The 24,669-nt window shown below is 39.1% G+C and overlaps 2 protein-coding genes and 2 long non-coding RNA genes across 7 annotated transcripts in view; 1 reads left to right on the top strand and 3 right to left on the bottom strand.

Annotated features, from left to right (window-relative positions):
* LOC127852742 (serine-protein kinase ATM-like) overlaps positions 1 to 11,635 on the top strand; it is a 98,325-nt gene extending 86,690 nt beyond the window's left edge. For all 3 annotated transcript variants that reach the window (XM_052386701.1, XM_052386699.1, XM_052386700.1), the window contains 4 exons: positions 2,482 to 2,641; positions 5,914 to 6,115; positions 8,671 to 8,885; positions 9,108 to 11,635. In XM_052386701.1, the coding sequence (XP_052242661.1) occupies positions 2,482 to 2,641; positions 5,914 to 6,115; positions 8,671 to 8,885; positions 9,108 to 9,292 (762 nt within the window). In that variant the 3' untranslated portion in view covers positions 9,293 to 11,635. The remainder of the gene's footprint in view (positions 1 to 2,481; positions 2,642 to 5,913; positions 6,116 to 8,670; positions 8,886 to 9,107) is intronic.
* Positions 3,572 to 4,211, bottom strand: LOC127852744 (uncharacterized). The gene is made up of 2 exons (XR_008036240.1): positions 4,039 to 4,211; positions 3,572 to 3,880 (listed from the first exon to the last, which is right to left on the bottom strand). It is a non-coding gene; the product is annotated as an uncharacterized LOC127852744 (long non-coding RNA).
* An 821-nt stretch (positions 11,636 to 12,456) lies between the features above and the next one.
* LOC127852743 (tuftelin-interacting protein 11-like) overlaps positions 12,457 to 24,669 on the bottom strand; it is a 30,446-nt gene continuing 18,233 nt past the window's right edge. For both annotated transcript variants that reach the window (XM_052386703.1, XM_052386702.1), the window contains exons 6-17: positions 24,244 to 24,459; positions 23,364 to 23,511; positions 22,533 to 22,689; positions 21,803 to 21,925; positions 21,454 to 21,601; positions 20,298 to 20,482; positions 19,571 to 19,767; positions 15,794 to 16,012; positions 14,401 to 14,607; positions 13,657 to 13,832; positions 13,177 to 13,242; positions 12,457 to 12,754 (exon numbers count right to left, since the gene is read on the bottom strand). In XM_052386703.1, coding sequence (XP_052242663.1) covers positions 12,572 to 12,754; positions 13,177 to 13,242; positions 13,657 to 13,832; positions 14,401 to 14,607; positions 15,794 to 16,012; positions 19,571 to 19,767; positions 20,298 to 20,482; positions 21,454 to 21,601; positions 21,803 to 21,925; positions 22,533 to 22,689; positions 23,364 to 23,511; positions 24,244 to 24,459 — 2,025 coding nt within the window. In that variant the 3' untranslated portion in view covers positions 12,457 to 12,571. The remainder of the gene's footprint in view (positions 12,755 to 13,176; positions 13,243 to 13,656; positions 13,833 to 14,400; positions 14,608 to 15,793; positions 16,013 to 19,570; positions 19,768 to 20,297; positions 20,483 to 21,453; positions 21,602 to 21,802; positions 21,926 to 22,532; positions 22,690 to 23,363; positions 23,512 to 24,243; positions 24,460 to 24,669) is intronic.
* On the bottom strand, positions 14,946 to 15,528 carry LOC127852745 (uncharacterized). The gene is made up of 3 exons (XR_008036241.1): positions 15,443 to 15,528; positions 15,062 to 15,093; positions 14,946 to 14,997 (listed from the first exon to the last, which is right to left on the bottom strand). It is a non-coding gene; the product is annotated as an uncharacterized LOC127852745 (long non-coding RNA).

Raw genomic sequence — 24,669 nt, 5'->3', positions numbered from 1 at the left:
ATGTATGGACAGGTGTACATACGTTATAAGGAAAGTTTGTGGTGCATGGCAGTATGTATGGACAGGTGTGCATACATTGTAAGGAAAGATTGTGGTGCATGGCAGTATGTATGGACAGGTGTACACACATTGTAAGGAAAGTTTGTGGCACATGGCAGTATGTATGGACAGGTGTACATACATTGTAAGGAAAGATTGTTGTGCATGGCAGTATGTTTGGACAAGTGTACATACATTGTAAGGAAAGATTGTGGCGCATGGCAGTATGTATGGACAGGTATACATACGTTGTAAGGAAAGATTGTGGTGCATGGCAGTATGTATGGACAGGTGTGCATACATTGTAAGGAAAGATTGTAGTGCATGACAGTATGTATGGACAGGTGTACATACATTGTAAGGAAAGATTGTAGTGCATGACAGTATGTATGGACAAGTGTACATACATTGTAAGGAAAGATTGTGGTGCATGGCAGTATGTATGGACAGGTGTGCATACATTGTAAGGAAAGATTGTGGTGCATGGCAGTATGTATGGACAGGTGTACACACATTGTAAGGAAAGTTTGTGGCGCATGGCAGTATGTATGGACAGGTGTACATACATTGTAAGGAAAGATTGTTGTGCATGGCAGTATGTTTGGACAAGTGTACATACATTGTAAGGAAAGATTGTGGCGCATGGCAGTATGTATGGACAGGTGTACATACATTGTAAGGAAAGATTGTGGTGCATGGCAGTATGTATGGACAAGTGTACATACATTGTAAGGAAAGATTGTGGTGCATGACGGTATGTATGGACAAGTGTACATACATTGTAAGGAAAGATTGTGGTGCATGACGGTATGTATGGACTAGTGTACATACATTGTAAGGAAAGATTGTGGTGCATGGCAGTATGTATGGACAGGTATACATACATTGTAAGGAAAGATTGTTGTGCATGGCAGTATGTATAGACAGGTGTACATACATTGTAAGGAAAGATTGTGGTGCATGACGGTATGTATGGACAGGTGTACATATATTGTAAGGAAATATTGTGGTGCATGGCAGTATGTATGAACAGGTGTACATACATTGTAAGGAAAGATTGTTTTGCATGGCAGTATGTATGGACAGGTGTACATATATTGTAAGGAAAGATTGTGGTGCATGGCAATATGTATGGACAGGTATACATACATTGTAAGGCAAGATTGTGGTGCATGGCAGTATGTATGGACAGGTGTACATATATTGTAAGGAAAGATTGTGGTGCATGGCAATATGTATGGACAGGTGTACATACATTGTAAGGAAAGATTGTGGTGCATGGCAGTATGTATGCATACCATTTTAAGGAAAAACATGATGATATGTATGGACTGGTGTGCATACCATTTTAAGGAAAAACATGATGGTATGTATAGATAGGTGTGCATACCATTGTAAGGAAACACACAACTGTGTGCATGGACACGTGTGTATACCATTGTAAGAAAAACATGATTGTGTGCATGGACACCTGTGTATACAATTGTAAGGAAACACATGACTGTATGCATGGACAAGTGTGCATTGTAAGGAAACACATGACTGTGTGCATGGACAAGTGTGCATTGTAAGGAAACACATGATTGTGTGCATGGACACGTGTGTATACCATTGTAAGGAAACACATGACTGTGTGCATGGACACGTGTGTATACCATTGTAAGGAAACACATGACTGTGTGCATGGACGCGTGTGTATACCATTGTAAGGAAACACGTGACTGTGTGCATGGACACATGTGTATACCATTGTAAGGAAACACGTGACTGTGTGCATGGACACGTGTGTATACCACTGTAAGGAAAGATCATGGTTCTGCTTTAGTTGGTTTCCACTTCCTGCCCCTCTGAACATCTTTAGAATGCCTATATTTTGCAAATATTGTGCCAAAAGCAAATAACAGTAGCTTTGAACATGTGTGTGCAAACCATTGTGAAGTTATGAAAATTAACTCAATCTTGTCATGATTATCCTAGCAAAAAGGTTTCTGACTAAATTGAACAGGACCTATGTTAGACTTAAAAATAGAAAATAACACAATTGGGGACTCAAAGTAAATACTTTGTTTCTTTTTTTGTTTTAAATGAAGAATATTTAAAAAACTAAGACAATAAGTTTAAAATTACACACTTTTGAACCATGGTCATTTTAAAACCCTTCCTCATTTACTTAAGTCTTAAATTTTATTTGTGTATGTACCGTAGATCCTTAACTCAAGTGGTTTCAATATTTATTCAAAAGAAACAAACCTGTGACCTTTTCTTGTTGAAAAAATGGTCCCAGGCAGTTTTCACCAGCTCATTCTCAAACTTCTGATTAAAGAATTTACTCAGAATGTAGAAAAATGTTCAGTGTTTGAATGTATACACAACCTGAACTCCTATGGTTTCAAAATGTACTTAACATTTCAAAAAAAAACACGCTATGTGTTCTATTTTCAGACTGCGTCAACTCCCGAGGGTAAACTAAAGGCATACCTGCAGATCTGTGCAAAGTTCCAGCCTGTGTTCCGTCACTTTTTCCTGGAAAACTTCCCTGACCCGCCAGTCTGGTTTCAGCGTCGCCTGGGTTACACCCGGAGTGTGGCCACTAATTCTATAGGTCTGGCACAAGACTCTTGTCAAATTATATCACCATCCTTGAACATGTTAATTACCCTCGGCTGTTGATTATATTTTTAGTTTGTTTATGGCTATTTTAGACCTAATGAACAAGTAATTTTGTTATTTTAGGAATACATGTATCAATAATATAGCCATTTGTGAACATTTTACAAGGCAAAGAATTTCAACGTATTTTTAACTACAAATATTTTCCCCGTAAAAATTAAGTATGTGTGCATGATTGCATTGCATGACATTGTACTGTATTGCCCTGACAACTTTTTGTGTGTGTAATGCTTTAAGATAATTTTATAAACTACATTATTACTGCAAAATGCAGTTACTACAAAAAACTGGAAAACAAAAGAAGTCAGTGAAACCTACTGTTTGTTATTCTTCAATTGTCTGAGAACAAAGTAATTGTCTGAAAATCATTTACTTGTGCTGAATTTAAGGGAATCCAGAAATATGCAATATCCATAAGCATTGAAATAGACATGTTCAATTAAACAATATTTTCCATCAGCTCTTTCAAGTATTTGATGACAAAGTGATGGAAGAATTAGTTGTAAAACTTCATCTAGTGCTGTAGACAGAACATTTTTTGGACAAGAACCATTCAGTGACATAATCAGTTATCCATATATGGACCATGGTGTCATACAGAAAGTGAAACATTGACAGACTTTATTATATTATTGCTTAATTGACACTATTTTTTAATAGCGCGGTGAGCATTCGATTGGTGTTCATCAATGTTAGGATAGGAAACATATGAGCATTATGCTCTAATAATAGTATCTAATGAACGTTTTCTAAAAACACAGATATGATGAAACTAATGTTTATAAAAAAGGATCATTACAGGACCAAATTGGTCGTAGTTAATAGGAAATAATAATTATTATCCCCGCTGAAAAAAAATTCGGAGGGGATATAGTAATTGGTCCTGTCCGTCCGGCTGAAACTTTGTCCGGAGCATAACTCCAAATCTATTCAATGGATTTACTTAAAACTTAGAATATAAACAGATGGCAACTAGGAGAAGTGCAGTGACCAAGAACCATAACTCTATCTACCTTAGTTTTTGAATTATCGCCCCTTTTATATAACTTTAAAGTAAATTTTTGTCCGGAGCATAACTCTAAATATACTAAAGGGATTTACTTGAAACTTGAAATATAAACAGATGGCAACTAGGAGAAGTGCAGTGACCAAGAACCACAACTCTATCTACCTTAGTTTTTTAATTATCTCCCCTTTTATATAATTTTAAAGTAAATTTTTGTCCGGAGCATAACTCTAAATCTACTGAAGGGATTTACTTGAAACTTGAAATATAAACAGATGGCATCTAGGAGAAGTGCAGTGACAAAGAACCAAAACTCTATCTACCTTAGTTTTTGAATTATCTCCCCTTTTATATAATTTTAAAGTAAATTTTTGTCCGGAGCATAACTCTATATCTACTGAAGGGATTTACTTGAAACTTGAAATATAAACAGATGGCAAGTAGGAAAAGTGCAGTGACTAAGAACCATAACTCTGTCTACCTTAGTTTTTGAATTATCTCCCCTTTTATAATACTTTAAAGTAAATTTTGTCTGGAGCATAACTCCAAATCTATTAAATGGATTTACTTTGAACTTGGAATATAAACAGATGGCAACTAGGAGAAGTGCAGTGACCAAGAACCATAACTCTATCTACCTTAGTTTTTGAATTATCTCCCCTTTTATATTACTTTCAAGTAAATTTTTGTCCGGAGCATAACTCTAAATATTCTAAAGGGATTTACTTGAAACTTGAAATATAAACAGATGGCAACTAGGAGAAGTGCAGTGACCAAGAACCACAACTCTCTCTACCTTAGTTTTTGAATTATCTCCTTTTTTATTATCCCTGCCGAACAAAAATTTGGAGGGGATATAGTTATTGATCCTGTCCCTCTGTCCGTCCGGCTGAAACTTTGTCCGGAGCATAACTCCAAATCTATTCAATGGATTTACTTTAAACTTAGAATATAAACAGATGGCAACTAGGAGAAGTGCAGTGACCAAGAACCATAACTCTATCTACCTTAGTTTTTGAATTATCTCCCCTATTATATAGCTTTAAAGTAAATTTTTGTCTGGAGCATAACTCTAAATATACTAAAGGGATTTACTTGAAACTTGAAATATAAACAGATTGCAACTAGGAGAAGTGCAGTGACCAAGAACCACAACTCTATCTACCTTAGTTTTTGAATTATCTCCCCTTTTATATAATTTTAAAGTAAATTTTTGTCTGGAGCATAACTCTTAATCTAGTGAAGGGATTTACTTGAAATATAAACAGATGGCAACTAGGAGAAGTGCAGTGACCTAGAACCACAACTCTATCTACTTTAGTGTTTGAATTATCTCCCCTTTTATATAATTTTAAAGAAAAGTTTTGTCCGGAGCATAACTCCAAATCTACTGAAGGGATTTACTTGAAACTTAAAATATTAACAGATGGCAAGTAGGACAAGTGCAGTGACTAAGAACCATAACTCTATCTACCTTAGTTTTTGAATTATCTCCCCTTTTATATAACTTTAAAGTAAATTTTTTCCGGAGCATAACTCTAAATCTTCTAAAGGGATTTACTTGAAACTTGAAATATAAACATATGGCAACTAGCAGAAGTGCAGAGACCAAAACCATAACTATCTTCCTTAGTTTTTGAATTATCTCCCTTTTTATATAATTTTAAAGTAAATTTTTGTCCGGAGCATAATCTACTGAAGGGATTTACTTGAAACTTAAACAGATGGCAAGTAGGAGAAGTGCAGTGACTAAGAACCATAACTCTATCTACCTTAGTGTTTGAATACTATCCCTTTATTTAATTTCAAAGTAAATTTTTGTCCGGAGCATAATGAATTATCTCCCTTTATTTGTTTTTACAAATATTATTCTACTCTCTGAAACAAATGTCATACAAGCAAACACATTTCGGCGGGGATTTGGCACTACTGTGACAAGCTCTTGTTTTAGCTTTGTTTTGAGAAAACTGGGCTTAATGCATGTGCTTACAGTGTTGTCCTAGATAAGCCTGCACAGTCCAAAGAGGCTAATCAGGGACGACACTTTCCGTCAAAACTGGATTTTAATTAAGAAGAGATTTGATTTAAATAAAAATACTGTAAAAGCTGTACTGTAAACACTTTAGGCATTTAACCCCGATTTCACAGAGCACGACTCTAATATATTTATACATACATTTGTTTTATCATGTTTTCAGTGGGCTACATTCTTGGCCTTGGTGACCGGCACCCACAGAACATCCTGATAGACAAGAACACTGCTGAGCTGGTGCACATTGACCTGGGCGTGGCCTTCGAACAGGGCGAGATCCTCCCCACCCCCGAGACCGTACCGTTCCGTCTCACTCGGGACATAGAGGATGCCATGGGTGCATCTGGGGTGGAAGGCGTCTTTAGAAGGTAAGATATTTACTTTGGTGAATGTTAACTGCCTACACAGATTCGTTTAGAAATGATATATTATGCTGAATATTGAATATGCACTTCTTAAAGGTACTTTTAAACTATAGGAAAAATGTTAAATATTTTTAGCTCACCTGAGCACAACATGCTCATGGTGAGCTTTTGTGATTGCCTTTTGTCCGTTGTCTGTCGTCCGTCGTGCGACGTCAACATTTGCCTTGTTCACTCTCTAGAGGCCACATTTATTGTCCAATCTTCATGAAATTTGGTCAGAAGATTGGTTTCAATGATATCTTGGATGAGTTCGAAAATGGTGACGTTTGCTTGAAAAACATGGCTGCCAAGGGGCGGGGCATTTTTCCTTATATGGCTAAATATGGCTATAGCAAAATCTTGTTAACACTCTAGAGGCCACATTTATTGTCCGATCCTCATAAAACTTGGTCAGAAGATTCAATCCCAATAATATCTTGGACGAGTTTGAAAATGATGTCGGTTGGTTGAAAAACATGGCCGCCAGGGGGCGGGGCATTTTTCCTTATATGGCTATTGTAAAACCTTGTTAAAACTCTAGAGGCAACATTAATTTTCCGATCTTCATGAAACTTGCTCAAAAGATTTGTCCCACTGATAACTTGGATGAGTTCAGAAATGGTAACCTTTGCTTGAAAAACATGGCTGCCAAGGGGCGAAGCATTTTTCCTTATATGGCTATATATGACTATATTAAAATCTTGTTAACACTCTAGAGGCCACATTTATTGTCCAATCTTCATGAAACTTTGTCAGAAGATTCATCCCAATAATATCTTGGACGAGTTCGAAAATGATGCCGGTTGGTTGAAAAACATGGCCGCAAGGGGGCGGGGCATTTTTCCTTATATGGCTATAGTAAAACCTTGTTAACACTCTAGAGGCCACATTTATTGTCCAATCTTGATGAAATTGTCAGAAGATTTGTCTTAATGATATCTTGGATGAGTTCGAAAATGGTTACGTTTGCTTGAAAAACATGGCCGCCAAGGGGCGGGGCATTTTTCCTTATATGGCTATATAAGGCTATAGTAAAATCTTGTTAACACTCAAGAGGCCACATTTATAGTCCGATCTTCATGAAACTCGATCAGAAGATTAATCCCAATAATATCTTGGAAGAGTTCAAAAATGATGCCGGTTGGTTGAAAAACATGGCCACCACAGGGGCAGGACTATTTTCCTTAAATGGCTATAGTAAAACCTTGTTAACACTCTAGAGGTCACATTTATTTTCCGATCATCATGTAACTTGCTCAGAAGATTTGTCCCAATGATATCTTGGATGAGTTCGAAAATGGTTTTGGTTGCTTTAAAAACATGGCCACCAGGGGTGGGGCATTTTTCCTTATATGGCTATAGTAAAATCTTGTTAACACTCTAGAGGCCACATTTATTGTCCAATCTTCATGAAATTTGGTCTGAAGATTGGTCTCAATGATATCTTGGATGAGTTTGAAAATAATTATGATTGCTTGAAAAAAATGGCTTCCAAGGGGCGAGCATTTTTCCTTATATGGCTATAGTAAAATCTTGTTAACACTCTAGAGGCCACATTTAGTGTCCGATCTTCATGAAACTTGGTCAGAAGATTCATCCCAATAATATCTTGGATGAGTTTAAAAATGATGCCGGTTGGTTGAAAAACATGGCTGCCAGGGAGCGGGGCATTTTTCCTTATATGGATATAGTTAAACTTGTTAACACTCTAGAGGCCACATTTATTTTCCGATCTTCGTGAAACTTGGTCAGAAGATTTATCCCAATAATATCTTGTTATCTCAGGTGAGCGACTTTGGGCCTTTCAGGCCCTCTTGTTTGTCCATTTTGATGAGTAAGCATTTGCATGTTTAAATGTTAATAGTCAGAACTGCCATTTCAAGCTGATTTTGTTTAATACATAAAATCTTTGTACTTTTGATTCTCTTTAAATCTTTGTTTGTTCTACAAGGTATGTTTTCTTATTTAATGGATGTACATTTGTAATGAAATCTCGACCATTTTTTAAGCAGGGTCACATGGGGTAAAAAAAACATGGTCACTTGCCTTGGTCAAATCAAAGAAAACGCATGTAGACACTGTTTAGGCAACATTTATTGCCCAATCTTCATGAAGCTTGTTTAGAACATTGTCCAATTGATATCTTGGCCAAGGTAAAAACTTGGTCATGTGGGGTAATAATAAGGTCACTAGGTAGTGAGCCTTGTTATGGGAAAACTGGGCTTAATGCAAGTGCATAAAGTGTTATCCCAGATTAGCCTGTGCAGTCTGCACACAGGCTAATCAGAGATGACACTTTTTGTTTTTATGGATTTTTTTTCTTAAAAGAAACTCTCTTCGTTACGATAAGCCTCTGCAAACTGCATAGACTAATCTGGGACGACACTTTACGCACTTTCATTAAGCCCAGTTTTCCCAGAACAAGTTTTCATTGTTCTTGAACCATAGCAAAATCTTATAAAACCAGTTCAGTGCAATCACATATTTGACAATTCTATGACAAGCTCTACTTCTCTCAGGTGCTGTGAGAAGACAATGGAGGTAATGAGGCATAACCAGGAGGCCCTGCTCACCATTCTAGAGGTGCTCCTCTATGACCCCCTGCACGCGTGGACCATCTCTCCCGCCAAGGCGTACGAGTTGCAGCGTCGCCGCGGTGACAGCAGCGACACCATGGACGTTGCCGACATCACTACCATGGAATACGCGGAAAAGAGCAGCGAGAAAACAAACAGTGAGTCTGAAGCTTGTGATAGAGTAAAATATTGCTTTCACAGAATGTCAAATCCATTTCAGCATTTTGTAAAGTCCTTTAAACTTTCAAAAGCATTGTGCTCTGAGCATTCTGAATTTCTTTGATTTTTGATGCCCAACACTATGTACATGCTTTAAACCCCTTTTTCCCAAAGCGAGACTTAAATAATAATTATATCCCCAGACATCTCCCTTATTGCAGGTTCCACCCAGGAGAGTGTGAACAAGCTGGCTGAGCGTGTGTTGCTACGGTTACAGCAGAAGCTGCAGGGGCTGGAGGACGGGGTGCAGCTTAGCCTGTCGGGCCAGGTGAACCACCTGATCCAGGAGGCTAGAAACCCACACAACCTCTCACGACTCTTCCCTGGCTGGCAGCCATTCATATAACGGCAGAAACTGTGTGGCGTGTCCATTTGACAGTCATTTATATAACATCAGAAAATTGTTTAGCCAGTCGTATCATTAAACATGGTAGGGACATTCTGGAAGCTGTCTGGTGTGTCGTGGCTGAAACATGCACAGCTATAACTTAATTAAATCAAAACGACTTCTTTGGAAAGAAGCCATTTGTAAAACACAGGCAATGGTCTGGCCATTCGTTTATAATTTACCAAACCTGGACAATATCGCAAAATGTTTTACTTACTGTGCAGTGTCTTTTCTAGATGGGGGGTTAGTTATACCTATAGTATATTCTTGGGAACAGTCTAGCAGTCACATTTTTTGCCCAGTCATGTGTTCTAATAATATCTCATCTGTGTTTCAAATTGGTTCGGTCCATTTAAAAGCATGGACTCCAGAGGGGGGGGGGGCATTTTTACTTACATGGCTTTAGCAGAAGTTGTTTTTTTGCCATTCTTGAAACTTGCTCAGAACACTTGTTTTAATGATATCTCTGCTGAGTTTGCAATTGGTTTGGGTCCCTTGAAAAACATGACCACCACAGAGCAGGGCAGTTTTCCTTATTTGGTAATAGTGAAACCTTGTGAATACTTCAATTAATAGAAGCCCCGTTTTTTGTTCAAAGTTTGCAACACTTGGTCAGAACATGTGTTTAAATAATATCTTGGCCAAGTTTGAACATGATTTCTTCTGTTAAAAAAGAAATTGCTTGGGGTGGGGATGGCAGTTTTCCTTATATGGATAGTAAAACCATACCCGCCCAGAACTGGTATTAGTTTTCAATTGCATAGTGATGTATCTCGCTAAAAAATTAATTGTACGTTCATTTCTATAACACTGTATTGTTACAAAATGATAAAACTACAGGACAAATAACACAGATTAAAGTCTTCAGTTATACCCCTACTTACTCAAGAAATTATTTAACTTTGAGGTAAAGAAATTCCTTACAATCACTTTTACTTTAAGAGGTAAAAACAAATCAAATACAAAGACCACAATGTTACTTTTAAAATGATGTCATCCTTGTGTTTGCAATTTGTTGGAAAGACCATATATACACAATATTAAGCCTGAAGTTTCGGCAATAATGTCACAGGTCTATTTTGTTTGTAGGGGAGTTAAAATAAAATTGCCTTTAAAGTACAACTGCCTTCTTGTTGGAAAGAACATTGCAGGAAACATTACATCAGGCTTAAAGTGTTTCACAAAGATGTGTTTAGTTTTTAGACCGCTTCCACTCTACTTTGTTTGTACATGTAATCAATTAGCAGTATTTTTGTTGAAAATGTATATAGGATTGAAATGCTATTTGCTAATGTTTTTGCGTATGTCAAACTAGAACATCAAAACACATTTATTTGATCACAAATGACATAGTACAATATAATTTACCAAAAAAATGCATCCATAAAATAGGTTTAATATTGAAATCCTTTAAGAACCCCTAAAGTGTCTGTTTGAAATAATTGTTGTACGACGTTATTGTTATATTAGAATTATAAGTTTACATTGTTTAAAGGTACCTACTTTTTTACCTTCACACCATATATACAGGTTTGCCTTAAAATGCAGTTCCTTTCACTTTCAAAACAGAAACCATATTCTCATCACACAGAGTCAAACAATGCAAGATTATAGATTTGAAATGAAATTCAGAGGCAAAACCCTAATATAAATTACACCAAAACACACCCATGCTTCCTTTATTTTATAACTTATTATATTTCATTGTCTGGTTATTTTAAATAATGGAACCAGACCATGATTACCTTGTAAACCTGTACAAAAATCAGCCTCACTCTGTAAAAAGGGGGTTTAATGCATGTGCTGGAAGTGTCATGCCAGATTAGCCTGTGCAGTCTGCACAGGCTAATCAAGGACAACATTTCCTTACTAAACTGAATTTTCATGAAGAACAGTCTTCCTTTAAACTACAAATTCAATAAAAAAAGGAAAGAATAGTCCCAGATTAACCTGTGTGGACTGCACAAGCTAATCTAGGACGACACTTTACGCACATGCATTTAACCCCATTTTAACACATGCACAACTCAAATTGATTAGGTAATCATGGTTGTAACATGTAATAAATTTATAGTTCACTGTGTTGATGTTATTTACTAAACTTTGCATATCTATACCCCCAGCCTTGATTTGAGGCAAAGAAGGGTGTACTAGAATCACTCTGTGTGTCTGTCCATTGAAACAAAGAATTTAGAATTTCTCCTAGATCATTATGTAAACAAAACACAGTTCAAAATGTATACATATTCATGTATGTGTGTGCTTATCAAATGTGTTCACAATAATAAACTTGTTGCTTGCCATGTGTGGTTGTGTTGTTATATAATGATACACTGGAAAAGACACATTTTTCATGGAAGCTTGAAATGTTATTGCAGATATTAAACTATGCACATTTGTAAAAGATTTTATCCCACTTTTACAGCGAATTCTGTTGATTAAAGCGCCATTGATTAAATTTCTGCTATAAACTACGGCAAGTGCTACGTTGTTAGGCTACTTTGTAAACAAATGTAATTCCTTGTATATCACGTATAAAACTAATAGCACTAGCTCTTTGTCACAGAATGATATTCTGATTTTAAAAAATGATTATTTGATCAGCGGTTATTTTTGCAACGCGGAGTAATACACTGACCTTGGTTACACTACAGTCATTATCAAAGTACGACAAACACTCATGAAAACTAATTTTGTTTAAATAAAAAGGTTTACTGAATAAACAGTGGGATAAATAGAATAATAGATTAGTGTTGATGGTAGATCAGGTTTATCATGCTCTGCACGAAAACGAAAAAAGCACTCGCCTATTATTCTCTATATAAATCGTAGAACATGCCATATCGTCAGAAGGCTGTTAGTTGGGTGTTGATTGATATCATTATCATTGTTTCAGTTTTTTATTGTTGTTCTCTCTTAATTTTATGTTAATGATATTCCCACAAGCTCTTGTTAAAACTTAATTGGGTAGGAATGTCAAACACTTTGTGAAATGTATGCAACCATGTTTTATGTTTAAAAAGTATCAAAACAGTTTCAAAAATGTATGCTGATGCCTTTAACAAGTGAGTCATTCTGAAGAAAAATGAATTTGGATAGTTAAATCAATCATCAAACTACTATTCCAATGTTCACTATTTTATTTACATCAACACACTGCAGCATTGAAGTCACTTCTAAACCATAATTTCAGCATTTAGTCTCCTGTAAATGTTTACAACTGCCTGAATCACTCATTCACCCTTTTGCCATCTCAATAAGCTTCTGTAATGACACCGGCACAAAAGCGTTCATTTTATCATCCATGACGAACACAACACTTCGATCGAAGTACACAAGCACTCTCCCACATCTGTACACCTGCTTGGCCTCATGAGTACGCCCTGGTACTGGTAGGAACACCAGGTTGCTTTCCTCCGCCTGAAAAATGTGGACAAATAAAATAAGCATCTATATTAAATGATAGGATGCAGATTCTAGGAGTTGTTTGTGTTATCAATTACATGAAACTTTTTTTTAAGAACAAACTAAAGAGTTGGAAAACAATGGATCTGATAACAGTTTTACACGTGATGTTTTCGTAATACTGATAACAGTTCTACACTTTATATTATTGCAGAACTGATAACAGTTTTACAATGGACGTTTTTGTACAGCACACTAAAGTTTTGGACAAATAAGCAATAAACAGTATTATTAAAAAATTATTTTAAAAAAAAAATAACAAGGATAAAAAGTGACTAAATAGTACTACACATGGCTCTTATCATTTAGAACAAACCTAATGTTACAGAAGTAAACAGATAACAGTTATACAGTTGACACATTTATTGTTGATTTACCTTGCGTTCTACGAGTTCTCTGAAGCTTGCTGGGTAGGTTGTCATGGAGGCTCTCACGCCCGGTGGCTACAAAAGTAGAAAAGTAATCCCAGCCTAGCAGCTTCGAACAAAGGTTTGTGAATGTCAGAGCTCAAACTGACCTTAAATCTATAAACTCTGCACTGGTGCAATTTGAGGCAAGCATTCTCACATTCTCGGTCTTATATAGGCAGTATTGTGAACTTCACAGATATTTTTAAGAAAAAGATACAGTTTCCAGATTTTTTTCATAATGCATTTGAACACCATTGTTATAACATAAGTTGAGCAAACAATGAGAACCATAAAACATCTAAAAAATATTGATACAAAGAAACACAATTATTGCTAATTACTATATGGTGGATATTGTCATTAAAGTTGGTGGTTGTTTCCTCTATGTAGTCACTTTTAAATGTCACACAAAACACTTCTGTTTTGACCTTACACCAATGAACGTACCTCAAAAGGCGCAGTCTGTGGAATGGAGGTGGCAGGTGAGTTGGATCGAGACGTGGCCGGCTCCCCGATGGTTCTGCGCTCATTAAGAGTGAAGTACGCCATGTTCTCCTTGACCCCAGGCTGGAAGTGACCTGACACAGCGCGGTTCATCATGTCCAGAGCCTTCGTGAACATCTCTAGAGGACATAGTGACCTCAAGTTTTATAATATCAGATGGGTTATGGGAAAACTGGGCTAAATGCATTTGAGTAAAATGAACATCTCTTAAGTACATATTGACCTCAAGTTTTATAATATGAGATGGGTTATGGGAAAACTGGGCTAAATGCATTTGAGTAAAATGAACATCTCTTAAGTACATATTGACCTCAAGTTTTATAATATCAGATGGGTTATGGGAAAACTGGGCTAAATGCATTTGAGTAAAATGAACATCTCTTAAGTACATATTGACCTCAAGTTTTATAATATGAGATGGGTTATGGGAAAACTGGGGTTAATGCATGTGAGTAAAATGAACATCTCTTTAGTACATTATTGACCTCAACTTTCATAAAATGAGACGCTTCTGGGAAAACTGGGCTTAATGCATGTATATAAAATAAACATTTCTAGAGTACATTTTGCCCTCAAAATGGCGAAAAACACTGATGGCTAGTCTGGGATGACACTTTACGCACATGCATTAGGCCCAGTTTTCCATGAGCTTAGCCTCATTATGTGAGCTACAAATGGAAAGCTTACCCTTGATCACTGGGTGTGACATGTACTGCTCTGAGAAGACACTCTTCCAGCCAAGGTACCACTTGGTGACCTCCTCATAGTTTGGCATGTTGCCAAGCCACGTGCAGAGCACCTGCAGCCAGCGAGAGAAGAAGCACTTCTCAAACACGGGCACCATGTATCGTAGGGAGATCATGTCTGTCCAGGTAAACACCCAGTTCAACGGCTCTGAAACAGTGCATTACCCATGCATCTCTGAGACAGTTACTAACCCACTCTATCATGATTCCATGCTGATTAGCAGTTGAGAAACTTTAAGCAAATATTTTTGGTGTTAAACCTCTTAAGAGTCTGATATCCTCCTAATGTCTACTGATTAGGGTTGATATCCTACCTAATGTCTGCTGAAGAGGGTTGATATCCTACCTTATGTCTGCTGATGAGGGTTGATATCCTACCTAATGTCTGCTGATGAGGGTTGATATCCTTCCTAATGTCTGCTGATGAGGGTTGATATCTTACCTAATGTCTGCTGATGAGGGTTGATATCCTACCTAATGTCTGCTGATGAGGGTTGATATCCTTCCTAATGTCTGCTGATGAGGGTTGATATCGTACCTAATGTCTGCTGATGAGGATTGATATCCTACCTAATGTCTGTTGATGAGGGTTGATATCCTACCTAATGTCTGCTGATGAGGGTTGATATCCTACCTAATGTCTGCTGATGAGGGTTGATATCCTACATGATGTCTGAAGAAGAGGGTTGATATCCTCCCTAATGTCTGCTGATGAGGGTTGATATCCTGCATGTCTGCTAATGAGGGTTGATATCCTTCCTAATGTCTGCTGATGAGGGTTGATTTTCTACATATCATCTGCTGATGAGGGTTGATATCCTACCTAATGTCTGCTGATGAGGGTTGATTTCCTACCTAATGTCTGCTGATGAGGGTGAATTTCCTACCTAATGTCTGCTGATGAGGGTTGATATCCTACCTAATGTCTGCTGATGATGGTTGATATCCTACCTAATGTCTGCTGATGAGGGTTGATCTCCTACCTAATGTCTGCTGATGAGGGTTGATATCCTACCTAATGTCTGCTGATGAGGGTTGATATCCTACCTAATGTCTGCTGATGAGGGTTGATTTCCTACCTTATGTCTGCTGATGAGGGCTGATATCCTACCTAATGTCTGCTGATAAGGGTTGATATCTTACTAATGTTTGCTGATGAGGGTTGATATCCTACCTAATGTCTGCTGATGAGTGTTGATATCCTACCTTATGTCTGCTGATGAGGGTTGATATCCTTCCTAATGTCTGCTAATGAGGTTTGATATCCTACCTAATGTCTGCTGATGAGGGTTTATATCTTACCTAATGTCTGCTGATAAGGGTTGATATCCTACCTAATGTCTGCTGATGAGGGTTGATGGGAAACTCCTGCAGGCACAGCTCCAGTTTGGGCACGATGTGTTTCCGTAGAAACACCTCCATGTGGCCGTCCCTGAACACCCCGTTCCAGGGCTTGAGGATAACCTTGGCAGAGCTGTCAGACGGGTGCCAGTTGGTGAGGGCATTACCGAGCTTGTGACGGATCGGTGCGTACAGAGGCTCTAGTTTGTCTTCTGCAAGAAAATGTTAGGAATATGCGTTTAGTTTGTTGTCAGTTAAGGTAAGTAATATCTTTCATTTAAGGCTTTGAATAAAATTGTGTATCTTAAATACCAATTTAAGAAACTGAGTTATAATCCAACCACAATAACTCATGAATGCAAAGTGCTCAGATAAGCTAATTTATTAAATAAAATTTCAACTTTTAAATTTTAATATCTGAACAAATTTATTTAAAAATATAGAGCCATCAGAGGCCACAAAAGTTTAAGCATCTGTCTACAATCACTTACTCATGAGAGGCAGCCATGGGTGTAGCCAGGAGTGTATGGGTACAGTGTTAGTGAGGGGGTGACTCTGTCTACAATCACTTACTCATGAGAGATTGGCAGCCATGGGTGTAGCCAGGAGTGTATGGGTACAGTGTTAGTAAGAGGGTGACTCTGTCTACAATCACTTACTCATGAGGGGCAGCCATGGGTGTAGCCAGGAGTGTATGGGTACAGTGTTAGTGAAGGTGTGACTCTGTCTATAATCACTTACTCATGAGAGGCAGTCATGGGTGTAGCCAGGAGTGTGAGGGTACGTTGTCAGTGAGGGGGTGACTCTGTCTATAATCACTTACTCATGAGAGGCAGCCATGGGTGTAGCCAGGAGTGTAAGTGTATGTTGTCAGTGAGGGGGTGACTGTCTACAATCACTTACTCATGAGAGGGAGCCATGGGTATAGCCAGGAGTGTATGGGTACAGTGTCAGTGAGGGGGTGACTCTGTCTACAATCACTTACTCATGAGGGGCAGCCATGTGTGTAGCTAGGAGTGTATGGGTACAGTGTCAGTGAGGGGGTGACTCTGTCTACAATCACTTATTCATGAGAGGCAGCCATGGGTGTAGCCAGGAGTGTATGGGTACAGTGTCAGTGAGGGGGTGACTCTGTCTACAATCACTTATTCATGAGAGGCAGCCATGGGTGTAGCCAGGAGTGTATGGGTTCAGTGTCAGTGAGGGGGTGACTCTGTCTACAATCACTTATTCATGAGAGGCAGCCATGGGTGTAGCCAGGAGTGTATGGGTACAGTGTTAGTGAGGGGGTGACTCTGTCTACAATCACTTACTCATGAGAGGGAGCCATGTGTGTAGCCAGGAGTGTATGAGTACAGTGTCAGTGAATGGTGACTCTGTCTACAATCACTTATTCATGAGAGGCAGCCATGGGTGTAGCCAGGAGTGTATGGGTACAGTGTCAGTGAGAGGGTGACTCTGTCTACACTCACTTACTCATGAGAGGCAGCCATGGGTGTAGCCAGGAGTGTATGGGTACAGTGTCAGTGAGGGAGTGACTCTGTCTACAATCACTTACGCATGAGGGGCAGCCATGGGTGTAGCCAAGAGTGTATGAGTACAGTGTCAGTGAATGTTGACTCTGTCTACAATCACTTACTCATGAGAGGGAGCCATGTGTGTAGCCAGGAGTGTATGGGTACAGTGTTAGTGAGGGGGTGACTCTGTCTACAATCACTTACTCATGAGGGGCAGCCATGTGTGTAGCCAGGAGTGTATGGGTACAGTGTCAGTGAGGGTATGACTCTGTCTACAATCACTTACTCATGAGAGGCAGCCATGGGTGTAGCCAGAAGTGTATGGGTACAGTGTCAGTGAGGGAATGACTCTGTCTACAATCACTTACTCATGAGGGGCAGCCATGGGTGTAGCCAAGAGTGTATGAGTACAGTTTTAGTGAGGGGGTGACTCTGTATACAATCACTTACTCATGAGAGGCAGCCATGGGTGTAGCCAGGAGTGTATGAGTACAGTGTTAGTGAGGGGGTGACTCTGTCTACAATCACTTACTCATGAGAGGCAGCCATGGGTGTAGCCAGGAGTGTATGGGTACAGTGTCAGTGAGGGAGTGACTCTGTCTACAATCACTTACTCATAAGGGGCAGCCATGGGTGTAGCCAGGAGTGTATGGGTACAGTGTCAGTGAGGGGATAACTCTGTCTACAATCACTTACTCATGAGAGGCAGCCATGGGTGTAGCCAGGAGTGTATGGGTACAATATCAGTGAGGGGGTGACTCTGTCTACGATCACTTACTCATGAGAGGCAGCCATGGGTGTAGCCAGGAGTGTATGGGTACAGTGTCAGTGAGGGGGTGACTCTGTCTACAATCACTTACTCATGAGGGGAAGCCATGGGTGTAGCCAGGAGTGTATGGGTACAGTGTCAGAGAGGGGGTGACTCTGTCTACAATCACTTGCTCATGAGAGGCAGCCATGGGTGTAGCCAGGAGTGTATGGATACAGTGTCAGTGAGGGGTGACTCTGTCTACAATCACTTACTCATTAGAGGCAGCCATGGGTGTAGCCAGGAGTGTATGGATACAGTGTCAGTGAGGGGGTGACTCTGTCTACAATCACTTACTCATGAGGGGCAGCCATGGGTGTAGCCAGGAGTGTATGAGTACAGTGTTAGTTAGGGGTAGACTCTGTCTACAATCACTTATTCATGAAGGGCAGCCATGGGTGTAGCCAGGAGTGTATAGGTACAGTGTCAGTGAGGGTGTGACTCTGTCTACAATCACTTACTCGTGAGAGGCAGCCATGGGTGTAGCCAGGAGTGTATGGGTACAGTGTCAGTGAGGGGATAACTCTGTCTACAATCACTTACTCATGAGAGGCAGCCATGGGTGTAGCCAGGAGTGTATGGGTACAATGTCAGTGAGGGTGTGACTCTGTCTACAATCACTTACTCATGAGAGGCAGCCATGGGTGTAGCCAGGAGTGTATGGGTACAGTGTCAGTGAGGGGGTGACTCTGTCTACAATCACTTACTCATGAGGGGAAGCCATGGGTGTAGCCAGGAGTGTATGGGTACAGTGTCAGAGAGGGGGTGACTCTGTCTACAATCACTTGCTCGTGAGAGGCAGCCATGGGTGTAGCCAGGAGTGTATGGATACAGTGTCAGTGAGGGGTGACTCTGTCTACAATCACTTACTCATGAGAGGCAGCCATGGGTGTAGCCAGGTGTGTATGGATACAGTGTCAGTGAGGGGTGACTCTGTCTACAATCACTTACTCATGAGAGGCAGCCATGGGTGTAGCCAGGAGTGTATGGATACAGTGTCAGTGAGGGGGTGACTCTGTCTACAATCACTTGCTCATGAGAGGCAGCCATGGGTGTAGCCAGGAGTGTATGGATACAGTGTCAGCGAGGGGTGACTCTGTCTACAATCACTTACTCATGAGAGGCAGCCATGGGTGTAGCCAGGTGTGTATGGATACAGTGTCAGTGAGGGGTGACTCTGTCTACAATCACTTACTCATGAGGGGCAGCCATGGGTGTAGCCAGGAGTGTATGAGTACAGTGTTAGTTAGGGGTAGACTCTGTCTACAATCACTTATTCATGAGGGGCAGCCATGGGTGTAGCCAGGAGTGTATGGGTACAGTGTCAGTGAGGGGGGATGACTCTATCTACATTCACTTACTCATGAGGGGCAGCCATGGGTGTAGCCAGGAGTGTATGGGTACAGTGTCAGTGAGGGGGTATGACTCTATCTACATTCACTTACTCATGAGGGGCAGCCATGGGTGTAGCCAGGAGTGTATGGGTACAGTGTCAGTGAGGGGGTTCCATGCCTCCACCTCGGCCATCAGGCGCGGGATGACCAGCTGATCCTGAATGTTCTCCATCACCCACATGGGCAGCACTGGCATCCAAGTCTCCAGTAGCTCTATCAGAGGGTCACAGTTACGCACATTCCACGTCCTGACAAGAACATGGTGTAACAATGTTATTTATCGTAGAGGAATACAATTATTATTCTGTATATGAATTTATTCTGTATATGAATGTCTACAATAGTTCACAGGGGATAACAGTTATGAACATTCCACGTTCTGGCGAGAAAAGGTTAAAAGCTGATCACATTTATGTATATTCCACATCCTTGTAAGAAATGGTTTGGAGATAGTTAAATAGTGGTATCATAATCAGATTATCAACACATCACACTAATGTACTTGTATACATGTTCATCAAAAAAGCAGGATTCCACTTCAATTGAAATGACTGTCAACATAAAACCATCCTTCATGCTCATAAGAAGCCAGATTGCCTGGAGAAAGTGATGTAATACTACCTAGTAGAAATTCAACCAGCCTGGCTTATGAATGTCGCATCTATAAATGCACACTTTTAGGGAAGCATTGATTACAACAATAAATAAGAAAGACTCTAAGAACATGTGGTAACCCCCCCCCCCCCCACCCCCACCCAAATAATGAACATGCACTCACAGCACTGCGCTGCGTACGTGTGGAAGCCAGATGTCCCAGATGAGTCTCTGGTAGACGTCCATGTTGTTCTGGTCCTTCACGTACACGTGGTTGGGATCACCCAGCATGTACTGCCACTCCTTGACAACCGACACGCCGTAACCAGGGTTACCAAGGGGGCTCCACGTCTTGAAGTAGTCCCCCATCTGGGAGCATTTGAATTGGAAAGTTAAAGGTTTTAAAATAACCAATAACCAGACTTAAATTTATAAATTTATCTGTATTGCCCCCTAGGTAAAAAAAAAGACATGGGAAACGCTGGGTTTGTACCAGATATATGAGGTTTCATTAAGAGAAGATTTGAAGACATGAAAAAATAGACGCAAGGAAGAAATGTACATGTTTTACATTGAGTAAATAAACTTATCTTATGTCAAAACTAAATGTCAATAGTTAACAAGTATTCTTATCCAGTGCATTCTATCGTTTCATGTCTTTTTTACTAAATGAAGTAAATAAAACAGGCTTAATAATGAAAAGAAAAACATGATTTCAAAAAACTAAACATTACATGACATCATTTAACTGCATACGTTTGCATTACTTCATAGAGTGAGAATAAAGCTTATTTTATTAGATTCGGTTTTATATGTCAATGTCAATTGGTACATAGAATAACATAAGGATCTGGCCATGAAGACAAATAAATGTCAAATTATTTCTAGTGTTGTTTTTTAATAGTCAAATACTATTACACATTAAAGTCCATTTAACCAGGGATTCAAAGCAGACTTGACTATTCTTATACTTGCTACGATTCCAAACTGAAACTTTATGGTTAAATACAAAAATAACAAAGGATGAACGAACCCTCTATTCCTTTGGTCAGAGCGTTGTAGTGCCCATTGCTTTTTAAAATAAAAATCACTGAACACCAAAAAAAATCAATGCATTTTACAAGGGCATTGGTTGTAAAAGTGCATAAACTAACATTAATAATTACCAATTCATTTTTATTTTACTATCTTACCAATTTAAATGCAGTTTTTTTATTTTATTTTGTGAGTTAATTTGTCTTTTTCCAACTGACTTCTGAAAAGTTTAATTGTGTGAAATTTTTTGGATAGAAAAACATTAAAAACTCCAAAGCCATCAGCAATAATCAGGTGGCACTTACGATTGGAAATACAAGAGCTACAGCCAATGATTCGAGCTCATACATCTTGTACTCAGCGTAGAAATCGTTCTGCAGAATCCTGAATATTGCCAGGCACTCGTCCAACGTCACAGGGTTGGGGCAGCCAGGGTTGGTGCGCTCATTCACTCTTCAAAGAAACCATAGAGGGGTAGCGCAGGAATACATGACTTTGTGAAAAATCTTTGAAAACACTCTATAGTACAATTATCAATAATAATTGCAGAGCTGTAAATGAGTCCAAAGATGTAAACTGTTATAAAAAGTGTTCCCAGATGATGTCAAGTATTTCAGTTACAACATCTACTACATGGTTGTGTCCCATTCTTACGTTGCAATGATGTCCAGTATCTTCGTGAGCCTCTGTATCTGTTTCTCCTCCTGCTCCAACAAAGAGTCCAGCTTCTCTTTCTCATAGCCCATGTTCACTATCAGGTCCTTATCATGCTTCAGTCTGCAAATTGTACCAGGCTGCATTTGTAAAGACTTCACACAACTTGCTTACACTTCACGCATGTATCTGCATTTCTCAACATTTTAAAGAAAATCTTTCAAGATGAGTTGCATATGAGCCTTGCTTTGGGAAAGCAGGCCTTAATGCATGATTGTGACATATTTTAAGATTCAAGTTAATGGCTTTAAACGCATGGTAGAAGTTTGTTCCAAATAGCTAGAACATTTTATAATACTGCAACGACCATGACAAGGTTGAAGGGCACATAACTCGGGAATTTATGGATCATTGGGCATGAAATATTTTAATCTTCAATCTAAATGCTTGAGAAATGTATAAGTAGTTCGGTCCACAAATTTATAGTGTTTAAAGCAGATAAGCCGACGGAATGACTGACAGTGTGTTTATTTACACCACTTTCCTGTGCGGGTTTGACCCTTTATCACCCAGATACACAATTTGACCTGATTGAAGTCCCTTGGAAAATCAAATTACAAAGACCTTTCTTAATAGATTCCATTTCAAGGGCTTCATTTCCAACCCTAATACACTGATAAGCAGCATGCCTCTGAGTGGGAAAGGGTTACAAATCACCAACAACCCGTACTTCCTGTCATTGTGGATGATGTCCTCCTCACTCATGTCCACCAGCAGGTTCAGATTGTGCAGCAGCTCTGGCATGCTGAACACCTCCCGACGGCCCCCTCCAAACTCCTCCGGTTCATCATCCGGGCGATCGTGGCGCTGCGAGATCGTGTGGTAACCTGGAGTCAGGTGGTTGTCATGTATGAAATGGAAGTGATGAACATGTAATAAGAATGCACTATGAGATCTTGCAGAAACCTAGACTCAGGTGGTTGTCATGTATGAAATGGTACAAAACTCAGTCGAGATTTCATTGCAACAAATGTTCGGACCAAGTTTCATGACGATTGGACAATAAATGTGGCCAATAGTGTGTACAACTTATCTATATCTGACATTTAAAGAAAACTGTCAAGCCCCCTGGTAGCCATGTTTTGCAAAGGACTGGAACAATTTTCGAACTCGGGCACAATGTTGTTACAACATATTTTGTAACCAAGTTTCATGGCGATAAATGGAGTTTAATTGTATATTCAAGGTTTTATGATAGCCATATAAGTAAAACTGCCCGAACAAGTTTTTATAAAGATTTTCATTTAAGGCATGTTTTTAATGAACTGAAACCATTTTCGATCTCAGCTGAGGTACATGTATCATTTAAACAAATATTTTGACTAAGTTTCATGAAGATTCAAGTATAAATGTGACTTATAGAGTGTTAACAATGTAAATATTGAGGACACATGACGGACAAGGGACAAAAGGTAATTACAAAAGCTCATCATGAGCACATTGTGCTCAGGAGTGTTAATACCTATATTGCATCTGCAATGCAGGATACATGCTTGATTACCTGTGAATTCCTTCTTTTCTTTTCCCGTCATATCGATGACCTTGACATTTGACATCTGACTTTTCAGCCCTTTCTTCTTGCTGCTGCCAGATTCTATAGCCTCTTGAGCCGTCTTGTATGTGTATTTAACCTTTTTCTTCTTCTTTCCCTGCCAAACAACCAGCAATTACTATTGAGAGATAATTAAGTATTGGTATAAACAGGTATCAATCAAGTAATGATCCATCCATTAAAAGTGGCTTTACAACTATATGTACCAAGACTTTCATTCTATTCAAAAACTGTCAGTTGGTACTTGTGCGACTGCAAATTTTGAAAGTTTTGATCATAATGTTAAAAAATATGGAAGTTTTTACATTTTCATGGAAGTCATCTGCACATTAAAACATTAAATTTAGTTTAACATTTAAGGCTTGAAAGGTAAGTTATTTTTCATCAAATGTTCACATGCCACATTAGTAAGTGAAAGAAGTTATCACACAGATTGACCTTATTAGTGATCTTTTAACTTTTACATCCTTACAAAATGGGACATCTATGATAGCAGTTGGCAATAGAATTGTTGTGCATTTAGATAATGCCCCTACGCCACGCCTAGCGTAGCAACGCTCCGCCCCAAGTTCTATATAACTGCATGTTGACCTCTGATCTTGGTTAGTTTGTCGTTAGTTATTGATGCTTCTATCATTCTATTATAATAAAGTAGCACTGAAATTATATGTGTAACACTTCATTTGTTTACCCAAACACAACAAGAATATGTAAATAATGTTTGCACTATACAAATGCTATGTATTTGTCTTTGTATTAGCAGTTATGGAATTTCCTATGAAGGAAACAGCGAGTCTATAACTTCATAAACTCCCTTAATGTAACATGCCTCCGGTTCTTTCCTCCACTGTGACAGCTGTTCCTTAAACTCCGCCTCTTCCTGTTCATCCTTATCCTGCGTGGGAAAGTCTACCAGGGACCGCTCGCTGCGCTCAGTACCGTGTAAGCCAATGCCTGCCTTCGCTCCCTTGCGTTTCACTGCCTCAACTGGTATGACAATACCCTGCTTATTCTTCCCCAGACCTTTGCCAACTTCGAAACCCATCTAGTGCATAAAGACTTTTGAATTTAGTGTAAATGGTAAGTAAAGATTTTAATTTTTACAATGGTATGAGAAAAAACAGGAACATACATTTGAAAACCTCATGTCTATGATGTACCAGCTGACTATTTGTTAAACCTGAATATAAAACAAGAGATGTGTTTGTCAGAAACACAATGCTCCCTATTGCGCCGCTTTAAAGCCATATTTAAC

This window comes from Dreissena polymorpha, chromosome 12 (assembly GCF_020536995.1).
Source record: "Dreissena polymorpha isolate Duluth1 chromosome 12, UMN_Dpol_1.0, whole genome shotgun sequence".
Lineage (NCBI taxonomy): Eukaryota > Metazoa > Mollusca > Bivalvia > Myida > Dreissenidae > Dreissena > Dreissena polymorpha.
This window is presented reverse-complemented; position numbering and strand designations above follow the sequence as displayed.